This window comes from Xenopus tropicalis, chromosome 1, assembly GCF_000004195.4.
Source record: "Xenopus tropicalis strain Nigerian chromosome 1, UCB_Xtro_10.0, whole genome shotgun sequence".
NCBI classification, from domain to species: Eukaryota; Metazoa; Chordata; class Amphibia; order Anura; family Pipidae; genus Xenopus; species Xenopus tropicalis.
The window spans coordinates 90,217,568-90,232,985 of NC_030677.2; the positions used below are offsets into that span (position 1 = coordinate 90,217,568).

General features: G+C 40.2%; 1 protein-coding gene across 6 annotated transcripts in view; it reads right to left on the reverse strand.

Moving 5' to 3' along the window:
* adgrl3 (adhesion G protein-coupled receptor L3) overlaps positions 1-15,418 on the reverse strand; it is a 1,193,186-nt gene that overhangs the window by 502,905 nt on the left and 674,863 nt on the right. For all 6 annotated transcript variants that reach the window (XM_031903606.1, XM_031903589.1, XM_031903595.1 and 3 more), the window contains one exon: positions 11,210-11,332. In XM_031903606.1, coding sequence (XP_031759466.1) covers positions 11,210-11,332 — 123 coding nt within the window. The remainder of the gene's footprint in view (positions 1-11,209; positions 11,333-15,418) is intronic.

The following is a 15,418-nucleotide window of genomic DNA, read 5'->3' on the forward strand; positions in this document are numbered from 1 at the left end:
GTACCATTTTATGTGTGTTTAATGTGCCTTTTAATGAGTGCTGTAAAAGATTTCCTTCTGTATAAATGTTGAGGATTATTCTGGCCTATATCAATCTATTGTGGTAATAAACAAGTGCAAATTTTTTTTGTAGTCTTGTATGCATGTATGTATGTATAACTTTATTTAGAAAGCGCTACAAGGGTGCACAGGGCTGTACATTTTTACAACAGAGAAACTTACACACAGGGAGGACAAGTATTATAATAAATACAATAAATAAGTGTAAATACACAGTGCAATGTGGTATAATTTACGGTAGGAAGGAGGTCTCTGTCCTGTAGAGCTTACAATCTAAGTGCATGTATAAATATTTTGAGGTCCCACTGATCACTGAATCTCCTGTATTAGAGCACTATGCTAATCTACACATACTTAAGGCACATACTGCCAGTGGTACACCTGTTCAGTTTCTGGTCTTTGAGGTTGTAGCAGTGCTGTGCTAGTGTATGTACCAGGCATTCTCTTACTGCTTTGTCAGCATATGTACCTACAGTAGGTACACTGGTGCTGACCTTGTAATATAGGTCCCCAGTTTGTGAATAAATGCTCCCAAAATACATTAATTTAGCTCTATGTGCCATGTTGACAATTCTTACAATTTATTTATTGATTTTCTATTTTACACTATGAAATGGGGAGCTTGTACTCTGAGACAGGAGAAAAACACATTCTTACCTGTGGTCTAGCTCCCAGCTCCCAGTTTCTACAGAGGCCAGCATGTGTGTTGTCTAAAAATGGGTGTGGCAAAGGGGTGTGTCTTTATAAGAGGGTGTGGCTTTCACATACATGGGCGTAGTCAACATTTGACTATCGGCCCTCCACCACGTAGGTCAGAGAACTTATGTCCTCAAAGCTGTGGAGTAGAACAACAAATTAGGGCAGTAAATAGGGGGGGTCATTTAATAAATATTTCCCAAAATACTTAAAGGAAATGTAACTCTAATTTTTTTTTAGTAAAAAAGCTATTCTACCCTGCACCATTAACTGCCCTATCCGCACTTAGTATTTTAAATGCTTTAATAGAAAATACCTGCTAAAACTTGGCTTCCTGTCAATTGAACTACGGCGATAAGGTGAAAGAAGGAGCTGCATCTACTATGCGACTATCGATTGATTGAGCCTAGCCTGACTCCTACCTATACAGAAAGAAGGCTAGGCTCGATCAATCGATCGTCGCATAGTGGATGCAGCTTTTTCCTTTGCCTTATCACCGTAGTTCAATTGACAGGAAGCCAAGTTTAAACAGGTATTTTCTATTAAAGCATTTCAAATACTAAGTGGTTTGCAGGATAGGGCAGTTATTGGTGCAGGGTAGAATAGCTTTTTTACTTAAAAAATGTTAGTGTTACTTTTTCTTTAATGCCCTGTACTCTCCTTAATCAATGAGGATTATTGTGGAAGCATTGTTTAATACAGAGTATAAGGGAGAGCCCTGGGAGTTGGCGAGGCCACTTAGCAGCAGCTTGCAGCATTTTAGTAGGGTTTGTGTCAGAGCATGCCTTAGTATTGTTACACTTGAAAGTAAAGGGAATTGATTGGGGCAACAATGAGGAACAAAAAGTGACTGCATTGTTATGGCTTGCTTATTGGAGCCAACACAATAAAACCATTCCTATATTTTATTTAGATCTGGAACTGGAGGTGGCCCTGCTAAGAGTCTTTTTTACCAAATATGAGGAGCTGCTGCTGCCTTTTCTGCACACAGAGAGCGTGAGTGGTGTGTCCGGCACCTTCGATTCAGACAGGAATGTTGGCCAAGGTAGGTGTAATGACATTAATACAAGTGTATTTACTCTTGCAGAGAAGCTTAATATTAATGAAAAGAATCCTTATGGGTTGAGCTTCTCACAGATAGTAAAGAATCTACCAAACTAATTGTAGCGGTATGCTATAGACCCCCTAATGTAAGCGAAGAGGAGGAGGCCCAGCTCCTGTTGCAAATAGAAAAGGCTGCTAGTTTGGGGCAAGTGATAATAATGGGGGATTTTAATTACCCTGAAATTGACTGGGGCAATAGTACTGCCAGGACAGTAAATGGGAACAAGTTTATAAACTTGCTGCATGACAACTTTATGTCACAAGTTGTTGAGGAGCCAACCAGGAACCATGCTATACTAGATCTAGTGATCTCTAATGAACGTATAGCAAATGTGCAAGTGGTTGAACCCCTGGGTAATAGTGACCATAATGTTATTTCATTTGATGTTTGGTGCAGGAAACAAATTTACACGGGGGCAACAAAGACAATGAATTTTAGGAAGGCAAATTTTAGCTCCTTAAGGGCAGCGCTTCAGGGCATAGATTGGGGCATTATGTTTTCTGATAAAAACACAGAGCAGAAATGGTTGTCATTTAAAATGATATTAAATCATTACTGTTCTCAATTTATTCCATTAATAAGAAAAAGTAGAAGTGTTAAGAATCAACCTATGTGGCTTAACTCTGAGGTAAAGAAGTTAATAGGGAAAAAAAGGAAAGCTTTTAAGAAATATAAGTCAGAGGGGACAGTAGATGCGTTTAATGATTATAAACACTATAACAAGTGTTGTAAAACAGCAATCTGGAAGGCAAAGATAGAAAATGAGGAGCGCATCGCGGCCGAGGCCAAGACTAACCCCAAAAAGTTTTTTAAGTATATTAATAGTAAAAAGATGCAGGTTGAGGGTGTGGCCCCATTGAGTTATAATAACAATATGGTTACAGCGGATACAGAAAAGGCAGATGTGCTTAACCAGTTCTTTTCTTCTGTGTATACAGTAGAGGAGCCAGTGGGCCAAGTCCCACCCAATAGCTGCACTGTTGCCTCAGCTCCAACTACACAGTGGTTGGCACAGGATATGGTGCTTAAAGGGTTACACACGATAAATGTAAACAAGGCACCTGGGCCAGATGGAATACACCCTCGGGTACTGAGAGAGCTAGGGGCAGAATTGCAGTGGCCCTTGTTTCTGATATTCTCAGACTCTCTTTCATCAGGTATGGTACCTAGGGATAGGAAGAAGTCGAATGTCATTCCCATATTTAAAAAGGGAGTAAGATCTCAGCCTGGCAATTATAGGCCTGTAAGTTTGACATCTGTGGTGGGCAAGTTATTTGAAGGCTTGTTAAGGGATCACATTCAAAATTATGTAGTGGAGAATGCCATTATGAGCAGTAATCAGCATGGCTTTATGAAGGACAGGTCATGTCAGACCAATTTAATTGCTTTTTATGATGAGGTAAGTAAGAAGCTGGACAGTGGGGATGCAGTAGATATAATCTATTTGGATTTTGCCAAAGCATTTGATACCGTTCCCCACAAACGACTGCTTTCTAAGCTAAGGTCTATTGGTCTTAGTGAAGTTGTTTGCACATGGATAGAAAACTGGCTACAGGATCGGGTACAGAGGGTGGTTGTTAATGGTACATTCTCTACTTGGAGTAAGGTTCTCAGTGGGGTCCCTCAGGGTTCTGTACTGGGTCCACTTTTGTTTAATTTGTTCATAAATGACTTAGGGGAGGGTATTATGAGTAATGTATCAGTGTTTGCAGATGACACAAAACTCTGCAGACCAGTCAATTCTATCCAGGATGTGACATCCCTGCAGCAGGATCTTGACCAACTGGCAATCTGGGCAGCTAAGTGGCAGATGAGATTTAATGTGGATAAATGTAAGGTCATGCACCTGGGATGTAAAAATATGCAAGCCCCGTATACCCTTAATGGGACTGCACTAGGCAAATCCCTAATGGAGAAGGACCTTGGAGTCCTTGTAGATAATAAACTTGGCTGTAGCAAGCAATGCCAGGCAGCAGCTGCAAGGGCAAACAAGGTTTTGAGCTGTATTAAAAGGGGTATAGATTCACGGGAGGAGGGGGTTATTCTTCCCCTTTACAGAGCGCTGGTAAGGCCTCATCTAGAATATGCAGTTCAGTTTTGGTCTCCAGTGCTCAAACAGGACATTATTGAGTTAGAGAGGGTCCAGAGAAGGGCAACTAAGCTGGTAAAGGGTATGGAAAGTCTCAGTTATGAAGAAAGACTGGCCAAGTTGGGTCTGTTTACACTGGAGAAGAGGCGGTTAAGAGGTGACATGATAACTATGTATAAATATATAAGGGGATCATATAATAACCTTTCTAATGTTTTATTTACCAGTAGGTCCTTCCAACGGACACGAGGGCACCCACTTCGTTTAGAAGAAGGGAGGTTCCATTTAAATATTCGGAAAGGATTTTTTACAGTGAGAGCTGTGAAGTTCTGGAATTCCCTTCCCGAATCAGTCGTACTTGCTGATACATTATATAACTTTAAGAAGGGGCTGGATGGGTTCTTAGCAAGTGAGGGAATACAGGGGTATGGGAGATAGCTCTCAGTACAAGTGAGGGAATACAGGGGTAGGGGGATAGCTCTCAGTACAAGTGAGGGAATACAGGGGTAGGGGAGATAGCTCTCAGTACAAGTGAGGGAATACAGGGTTATGGGAGATAGCTCTCAGTACAAGTGAGGGAATACAGGGTTATGGGAGATAGCTCTTAGTACTAGTTGATCCAGGGACTGGTCCGATTGCCATCTTGGAGTCAGGAAGGAATTTTTTCCCCTCTGCGGCAAATTAGAGAGGCTTCAGATGGGGTTTTTTGCCTTCCTCTGGATCAACTAGTAGTTAGGCAGGTTATATATAGGCATTATGGTTGAACTTGATGGACGTATGTCTTTTTTCAACCCAACTTACTATGTTACTATGTTACTATGTAATGGAATACAATGTTTTCTACAACAGATCCATCCTTACCACCACAAGCAGATGCACACAATTGTCATCTGCTCTGATTCCAGATATTTTTGTTACCAAATTTTGTTGGGCCTGTGTTTTATGTTAAGCTTGTGCAGTGGCATAATAGTGAATTGTGTCTGTGTATATTGCAGGTGTTTCCATTACAGAAGTGCAGTGTATTGCTAATAAGATAGGTGTGTTATTGGACAAGTGTGTCTTGCTGGGTTAGGTGCAGTCAGTTCATCTTGTACGTTTGGACAGTCAATCTTTTCAACTTGATTTTACCTTTTTGCCTCATTTGGAATGAATCAATGTCCACAAATAGTTTTTGCAAAATAAACTTGGTCATGTTTTAAAACAAATGACAATCATTATTGTCCATGAAGTTTGCCTGGCATCATCAACATAATAACAAAAAATTAAATAAAGTCTTTTTCTTTTTTCCAAAAGGTGGACGCTCATCGTCTCTGCTACACTCCCCACAATGTGATCCTGCCATTGAAGGGGAAACTTTTAGTGGGGAGGCAAGTGAGAGAGGGTCACACGTATGTGGCAGCGATGTGGCCTTGTTCTCAGATGAGGAGCCGGCCAACATTCCCCAGCAGCAGCAGAAAGTCACAACCCAGGCCAGAAGAGCTAATGTGGTCCCCCAGGAACCTGAGAAACATAGGTTCCACAAATCCCTAATGAGGCATCATAAAAATTTCATGAAAAAATTGGACACACTGCATGTCGACTTGTGTGTGGCCACTAACGCCTACAATGCCAGTCAGGCACACCAAGCTGCACACGAGTCGGCCATATTAAGCCTCCAACAAGCCAGTGAGGCACCCCAAGCTGCACATGAGGCTGCCATGTTAAGCCTGCAAGAGGAGCGGTTAGAACAAAAACGCCAAAAACTTGCATTGTTGGCTAGGCAAAATTCGCTCCTAGAGCAACAAATTGCCTTGCAAGAAAAGGCACAAAAGGCAACTGAGCCAACATGCTCTACCAGTAGAGCTAGTGGTGAGAGCACAGCTACCGCTCCTGCAGCTTCTACTAGGCAGCTTTGGAAAAGAAAATAAATCTGCCACATTAGGGATCTGTGGAACCTATCTTTTCTTAGGCCTATGTCGTTTGTAAATATTTCTGTTTTTTCTATTTGAGTTGCGGGTGGGGGAATCACCTGCTCAAACCATTTCTTTTGGAAGTGGGTTTCCTGTAAATAAAACCTTTTTTTTTGGAGAAGTTGTTTGTTATTTCTTGTTTATGGGATTAAAGATTGTAGGTACTTACAGGAAAAGTAGTTGTTAACAATTTGTCCCTGGACTTCATTCCCTCTGGCATCCGCACCTCGGACAGGATCTTGAGGATGTATGGGGTCCTCCAGGTCATCAGCCACATCGCCTGGTAAGCAATGCCGGTTCGCCAGATTGTGCAGTACAGCAGACGCAGCCACAATTTGGGCAACTTTAGAGCTGTACATTAGGCTGCCTCCTAATTTATCCAGGCAGCGGAACCGGCTTTTAAGGACCCCAAATGTCCGCTTAATCACAAACTGCGCTCTGACATGCACTTCATTAAAAGCACATTTAGCCTGTGTATGCGGCCTGTGAATGGGTGTGATGAGCCACCTAGAGCACGGGTAGCCAGCATCTCCTGAAATAACAAAACATGTAATAAGATGCTGCAAACAAATAAGCTGCTTCCAGTCTCCCTCTGTCAAAACATGGCCCTTTTGCAACAGATGTGACAGTGTGAGACTGATAGGTGACACTACAAGTAGCTGCTTTGACTCTCCCAGTGGCAAAAGAGGGCATTTGACAAATTGCAAAACAAGCTTATGGCAGGCAGGGCCTGGTTTGACAGTGGGAGACAGAAAGCAAATGTGGGCAAGTTGTGCTAGACGTGACACAAATACTTACCTAACAGCCACCCGTGAGGCATTTGTCCTGTCTCGAAAGAATGGTTAAGTGTGGACTGCCTTAGGATGTAAGCATTGTGAGAGGAGCCGGGGAACCCAGACACGATGCTCAGGATATTCATATGTGCATCACACACCACTTGCACAATGAGGGAGTGGTAACACTTCCTGTTCCTAAAAATGTGCTCCCTGTCTTGGGGGGTGTTTAACGCCACATGGGTGCAATCAATTGCACCTAACACATTGTGGAAGCTACTTACCCCATAAAACTGCCTTGTCACAGCGTTCCACTCATTCCAATTTTGGGGGAATGAAATGAAATTCCCGGACACCGAGGCACATGGCGTTCAGGACCTGGCCAAGGCACCGTGAAAAGGTAGGCTTTGACACCCACCTATAAACCCCCCCAACCCTCTGGAAACTGCCAGTGGCTAAAAAGTGCCAGGAGCAAAGGAGTTTCACCATTCCAGGGACGGCTTCTGCGAGTCAGTGGCTGCAAGGAAGGCTCAAGCAGCTCATATAAGCTGGATATTGCGGCTCCATTGAGCCTGTAGCGCCTGACCACTTCATCCTCGCTTAAGCCCTCAAAAGTGGCCCTTTACCTGAAAATCTGAGGATGCATCACTCTTCAAGGTTCAGGGACTTGATGTTCCTCCTCCAAATCCAACAAAAAGCCCATAGCAAACTCGATCTTGCCTTTTTCCACAAAAAAATGAAAAATGTGCTCTGCACAATTCTCCCTCAATTAGGCGCTAAAATCTGCACACATTTGCATGCTAATTAATGCATTTAACACTTAAGGTGCTTTTGTGAATCATGCGTTAGCATTCTTTTCATGTGCTAATTACCGCGGTGCATTAAAATTAACACACGCGGTTGCACGCTAATTAACGCGCGCGATATGCGACTTAACGCATGCGATAATATTTTAGCGAATCACTCGTTTTTTTTGCATCAATTTTAACGCAAAAAAGCATGCGATAAGCGTTATCGCACCTTAGTGAATCAACCCTATTATGTTCTAGGCCAATATTCCTCAATTTTATCATTAACTTTCTGTGAGGTACTGTATAAAAAACTTTAACAAAGTCCAAGTAGATACATCACACTTTATAAAATTGGAAAATGCTCACCCACACAAATGTTAGAGATGAGTTCAGTATTATTAGATATTACCAGGTCTAAAATAGAATCATTCCTAATAGGTTTTGGAACTGCTTGAAATAAAAAGTTTTCATTAAGCATATTTACAAGCCTACTAGCTTTTTCTGACTTGGCCACCCCATTTCTTCAGTCAATGTCTGGATAATTAATGTTCCCCATCAACAACTTGACCTAGTGGTGAAGCCTCCTCCATTTGCAATAGTAACTGGGCCTCATCCTCCTCACTTATACGTGGTGGTTTATTGCATACACCAATGATCATATTCTTTGTAACCTTTAGTCCTGCTGAGATCTCTACCCAAAGGGATTCCACATTGTCCTTGCTAATTTCTATAGCACATGGCTTTAAATCTGTTTTAAAGACAACCCCTTTTTAATCCCTCTGTCCCTCCTAAAAAGGGTGTAACCATTTAAATTCACAGCCCAGTCGCATGTTTCATCCAACCACGTCTCAGTGATACCAATGAAACTATAATTTTCAATACATGCAATATACTTCAGCTCTCCTAATTTACCTGACAAACTCTGTGCATTAGCCAGCATGCAGTACAGATTATTACTTCTCCCACTGCTATTTACATTAGGTAACGGAGAGTTAGAGCTAAGATTAATATTAGGCTGTTTCCTGTGGAAACTCCATAGCTGGTAAACTGTATTCACCCCTCTGTTTTGCCAAGCCATCAAAAGTGTTGATAGTCTGCCTCCTACTGGGATAATTGTGAGGCTCCAGACCACTGATGTAACCAGAGAGCTCTGAGTGCCATAATGGAAGCTGGAGAAGCCCTAGCTGCCACTTTTGTGACATCTAATGCTGCATCACTTAAGACAAAACTGCTGCTTTCACCTTGTCTAGATCAGCTTTAAGCAGACTTTTGCAGCTATAAGTAACACTCTGCTTAATAATACCAGCTAAACACACTATTGCACAGCACAGCATGCTGGCTTAGTGGGTAAAACTGCTTCCATGTTCCTAAAACATGTGTTTTAGGAACATGGAAGCAGTTTTACCCACTAAGCCAGCAAGCTGCGCTGTGCAATGCACGGAGTAATATAGGTTTACTGGCTTTTGAAAAATTTTAAATTAACCATACTGTGTGTGTGAATGTGATAGGGGCCTTTAGATTTTTAGATCCACTAGGGCAGGGACTGATGCAAATAATGTCTTATCTCTATAAAGCACCGAAGAAATGTGTCAGCACTATATAAATACTGTACCAGGAAATAACAAAAAAAACTCATTAATTCATCTAAAAAGAGTGCACAACTTTTCTCAAACTTTAATTCAATACTCCGACCTCCTCTGCAGCTCTCATTCTATCGTATATAATATCAATCAGCAACATCCTGCTAGCCATCTACCTCTCACCCTCAACACTTTTGAGTCTCTTCTCCTGTGCTTCACCCCCCATAACTGAATAGGAAATCTTGAAACATCTTGCTGTAGCAAACTTTACACCTTATTAGTGATGAGCGAATCTGTCACGTTTCGCTTTGCCGAAAAATTCGCAAATCTTTCAAAAGAAACAGCGAAAAATTCGCAAAACGGCAAAAATGTTGCATGTCAAAAAAAATTGCCGCCCACGGCTATTATTTCATCCCGTGGCTATTATTTTGTCCAGCGGCTATTATTTCGTCGCCCGTGGCTATTCTTTTGACACCCGCAACAATTTTTGGACGCACTGCAAATTTTTTCATCTGTTTCGCGAAACAATCCGCCAATGGCGAAACGCTGAAATTCGCCAGGAATCCATGCCTGCCGAAACATTTCGCCCATCACTACACCTTATATTACATAACCCCCTAACTCTGACTATATAAAAAGCAAAAGGTATACCATGCCTAAAGATGGGACCTAAGTAGTCCCGAAAGCTCTCCATTTTTAATCTACTTAGTCAATAAAAGGTATCACCTACAGGGAAGATTTGAATTACACACATAGCAAACTCTTTTAGCAGGGTGTCAGGACAGCTTGAGCTTTCCTTGGTTCCATTTTTATCCACTATAATGTTATATATGACACACAATATGCTGAGAATTTTAGCAAGTTTGTAGCCAATTACATTACCCTATGAATCTTTACGCTAGTTCTTTTTGTGACAAATGAGACAAATTTGAGAGTGCAAAATGCATACAGACAGGCGGTAGAAAAAAACAGAGAATGGTTCAGGCAGAACAGATCATTGGCAAAGTACAAAACTAAAGGCAAAATCAAGATCAACTAAAAAATCAGACAGGAACAGGCATCCCACATACTCTAGAAAGAGAGACCTGTAACTGGAGCTGCGTAGGTGCCCTAAAACTATTTATAAAGGCTGCTAAAAATAATCTGTAATCTGTCAGTGATAGTTATTCGGAGCTGGAAAAATGTCAGGATGGGAAATTCACATGTAAAGCACTAAAATACAAACATCTGTTTTTTAGAACAATCTAATCATTTAACATTTAACACTATAGCTTTTACATTACTTAACTACTAACTGCATTTTGGGGGTCCTCAATTACTTTATACCTACAAATGATGTCAGAGTTAGGTTTCATTGAAACCAAATGTAATAAAATATGGGCCACATGGTGGGAAGTGTAAGTATAGTAAAAAATTGTTGTGTTAACTCTATGTAATCCTTGGAGTGACTCATGTATGCGATTCTAGTTTTTTATTCTGTTTTTGGGCTTTATGTCCTTCATTGTCCTTGACTTGGTAAACTGTTAGAGGTATCTGGATCTCTTATCCTGAAACCCATTATCTAGAAAGCTTTAAAATACGGAAAGGCCATCTCACATTGAGTGCATTATAAGGACACAATTATAATTTTTTTTTAAATGATTTCCTTTTTCTCTGTAATAATAAAACAGTACCTTGGACTTGATGGTGACTAAGCTGCATGAATCCATATAGGTGGCAAAACAATCCTATGTTTTTTTTTATGTTTAAATGATTTATAGCAGCCATGATACAAATGACAGAAAGATTTCTTATCTGGAAAACCCCAAGTCCTGAGCATTCTGGATATTAGATCCTATACCTGTACCATGTTTAAAAACAAAGTTTACTTCTAAGAAAAAAAAATACAGTTTCGTGAATTTATTTGGTTTTGCTTTTCAGGTAAAAAAAAGTCTGACATAATAATGTGTTTTTAATTCAGCTAAAAAAGTATGTTCCAGTGAGTAATTTGATATCCACTGTATCTATTTATATTTACACAGTGTCTATCTTTGAATATATCACTATCTAAGTTTATGCTATATGATAGCTATTTTTATAGTAACTGAGATCATGCATGTTTGCAATAATGCCCTAAATATGAGCCTAATTCAAAAGTCTTGAATACATTTTGATGCATTTCATTACCATTTCGTCCATTCTGTCGAAGTGTATTTGATGATAGTTGAATAGTACTGCCATGTCCCAAGTTCTGTGGAAATTTCAGGTCTTCCAAACTGACATCAGTGCTTAGCCGAGCAACTTCAAGTTCTAATGGTAGAATTGCAATAAAATAAAATAAAAAAAAAAGATGAAAGAACATTAAAGAAAAAACAATTATGGTTTTTTTTTTACTTTGAACTGTTTCAAATGAAAATAGTAAACAAATAAGCAAAAAAAACTAATTTCACACTTCAAGTGGAACAGATCTTTAATATGCAATGCTCTAGTGTGTCCTGCCTTCCTGTACCTAGGAAGGTGGAACACTCAAACACACACTTTTTATACTTATACACACTTACTTTTATACTTACAAACACACACATACATGCTTTTTATGTGGGGGCTTTTCTACAATCAGAATACACGCATACAATTTTTCACATTTTATTTTACTCCAAGTCTGAGTCTAATGTGAATAGCATGAAATAGCATTTAGTAATTAATTTATTATTTCAAGAAAAGAGACGAAAGATATATTATACCACATATACATAAATATTTTTTTTAAAATGTATGCATTCATGGGTCAATTTACTCTTGGGGACTCTTATGACACATTAGTGTTAGCACAAGATTTATGATTGCTCAAGTTTTTGTGACAACGGGAAACCCCATGTGAGTTTACTAACTTAAGCTGGGTTTTTGAGTGGAAAAAGCTTGGCAGTTTCCATAAATTACCCTAATTGGGCTTATGTAACATGGAAAACTTTGGCACTTTGGTGTAAAGACAGAAAATCAATTTCTTGAAAATTTCAAGAAACCTATCCACTATGTAGAACTGTTCTTCATAGAAATAAACATATTATCTAAATCCATTCTTCCAGTTACCCAGGCCATAAATTCTCAGGTTGACAAAAAAAAAACCACTTAATTTCCTGCCATATATGCCTCATTATTCCAGACAGTCTCTGTAGCCAGAATATGGAATACTAAAGCATACTGGCTAGCACTGTGCTTTTCTTGGTGGATCTGTAGATGTGAAATGCCTGCAGCTACATGAACAGGAGCATCAAAGTCTGGAAAGTCTGAAGGAAGGTTTTGGTATTGTTAATTAGAGGTGATTTTTTTCCCAGAAAGGAGATGCCCATTCTAGCACTCTGCCCTCCAGCATGTAGATCACATATTGTACCTTAGCTTGTTCAGAAGCACAGTTCAAATTGTATGGGGACTTTTTTTTACAAGGCCTTTGCATCCCCACAGTAGCAAGGAGGTGGCGGGATGCAGGGTTCTACTGTTCCTGTGGGAGATGGAGAAACCGCTATGGCAGGGGGAATTCCAGGGCCTGAAGGAGCAGTAGGCATCCAGGAGAGTAGGGCCTCCAGAATTTGCACTATAGAAGCCTGCTGAGCTTCAAAGGCCTCCATATGAGTTACCATGTTGCATAGGGTCTTTTCCAGATGAGCGGGTGCTTCCTCAGTAGGGTCCATGGCTCTGCTACAGCCAGTTGGCCTTTTCTGGGGTTAAAGTTTGAAGCAAGAGAAAAGCTGTGTTCAGACAGTCCAATTTGGGGTATCTTGGGGGTTAAAAAAGCACAGGGTTAAAAAAGAGTCATGTCACCGGTGCGCTGCCATTTTGAACGTGACGTTGAATAGGAAAGGTGTGCCATCGGGAGCTCCTTACACAAAATGTCTGGATTCCAGTAGGTTAAGCAAAATGGAGCCCATATTGAAAATAATTATTGATTTCTGCAATCATTTTGGTAAAAGCATGGCAAAGGACAGTGGAGAGGAGCACTTCAAAATGAGGAGACAAGAAAGTTATAATGCTGTAAATGCTTTGTATTTAGAGACTTTCTTAATATTGAATCATTATTTCTTTCTTTTATATTTTACTGGTTTATCTTGGACATAACAAATCTAGTCTTTATAGGAAGAGTGAGGAGATAAGGAAGCAGGAAAGAAAAACAGAAAAGGAAAATGGACCCTAGTAAAGAAAAGGGGAGCAAGATAAAGAAAAGAGCTGTTCCTATTCATCCAAATTTCAGAATATATAAAAATGAATAAAATCGTCACATAACACAGATATATTGAAAATACTCTATATAATATAAAATATAATTTCCCCTTAAAAATATAGGGTACACCAGAGTTTAAGAAACCGTTAAATAATGGAGTTAGAGGTAATGGGAAGGATCTCCATGTGGCCCGTATGTTCTTGACTTTTCATAGGTTTTCAGTAGGTTTAGCAAAGTAGAGTTCATGTTGAACATTATTGCTGATTTCTGTGATTATTTGGGCAACTGTAGGGGCTGCTGTCGATTTCAATCTCCTTGCTAAAGCCAACCTTGTATGCAAAAAGAAAGTTATATAAAATATTGAATATTGAAATGTGAAAAATGCCACAAAGAGCAATTGATGGGTCTGAAGGACAAATGAGGGTAGTAAGTTTATCTGTTAAGGCAAAAAAATTATCCAGTTCTTAATTTTGGGCAGTTTTACCACATATTCAGTAGAAAGCTATCCTGCCTGCAACATCTCCATCATTATTAAAAGTAAACATTGTGTATATAAGCAAGTCTCATATGATACATATTGCATCTATAGGCAACGGATTTTACAGTACAGCACAGCACAAAAGAGAAAATATTTTATATTATCCTCCGCTTTTCTTCCACATCAACCAATGGGATTTGAGCATTCCCACTGTCGTTATAAGGATCTGCATGGCAGCCATTATTAATTGCATTGTAGTTAATAGTTAAGAGAGTAGGAGGTGGAGCATTTGTCTAGCTAGAGTATGTGTTTGTTGGAGCCAGCTAACTGAGACAGTGCAAGTGGAAACTGTGGATTTTTAGTTTCCTATTTTAACTCTTCGGCTTACTGGGTCTGTGAAATCAAAAAGACCTTGTTGGATCTAGATTTATCTGTGTCTGTCCCCAAGACTACTACTACTACAGATTTTGTTTCCTGATCTTTTATCTGTTTTTTTTTTTTTAATTGATTTTAGTTTAGTTTATTTTATTGCATGGTAGAGACCTAATTAGTTGTAGTTAGGTTAATTAACCACATCTAACCTTACCCCAAATCTCCCCCTTTTCCTTCCACCATAAATTAATGAACCATAGCACCATAAGCAAGTAGAGGCAGTGGTGGACTGGATGAACCAGGCTACCTCCTCTGCTGTGAGGTTCCACCTTTGTCGGTGGCTAAAGGTGGCAGGGTGGGGCAGATGTCATTGGGGGTGTTATAGTGATGTTGGGGTGGGCATGATGACATCAGAGGTAGGCACATTGATGTCAGTGGGATTATGACACCGGGGCATAGTTATTAGATGCGACTGGCTGGATTTCTGTTCATTTTTAAAAATGTTTTAAACCGGACAGCAAAACTGGGATCTCCAGTTCAAAACCACATTGGGTGGCAACCCAAGCTCAATTCTGTGAGTGAGGAATCAGTTCCTCATTTTTGCTTTTTTTTATTTTGTAATAATAAATTATGTAGTATGCGCTTGATAATACCTAAGCCATTTTGGGGTGAGTATCTTAATATGAAAATAGTTTTCATTTATTGGCCAGATTATTGTTCAGGTGTTACAAGGCTGAAAATTGAACGGACAGTTGACACCCAAACAGGACTTAATAAAACAAAACAGTTTGAGTCAAAACAAAACAGGTGGCAACCCTACTCTGAAGTGACCAGCAGGTTATTGGGAGGGTCACATCACCTGCAATCTCATTGCTGGGGGCTCCCGAGAGTCCCTACAACTTTTTGAGGAGGAGTTGAATTATGAGGTGGACCTGGGTCTCGGGAGAAGACAGGCATTACTGAATGAAGATATGGAGGAGAATGTTGCATGCACGAGCATTTCAGTAGTAGGGAATATTGGACAGTGACCCCTGGGTAGCAGACTGCTGTTCTCAAAGAGCAGGCCAGCCCTGGATATGGATGCGACATATGGTGTAGCAGGGTCTGATCCAGGGGAGGCTATTTATAATCACAAGTATGGAGGAATTACAAGGAGCAGAATGTGGCACACCCCAGCACATTAGCAGAAGAGAATGTCCATCAGGTATCCTGAATAGCAGTAGGCTACTGGTCTAGAGATGCAGGCCAGCATGCTGGATGTGGGTACCACTTGTGATGTATGGTGTGATCTAGGAGAGGATGAAGATGATGACAGGGAGAGACCCTGGAT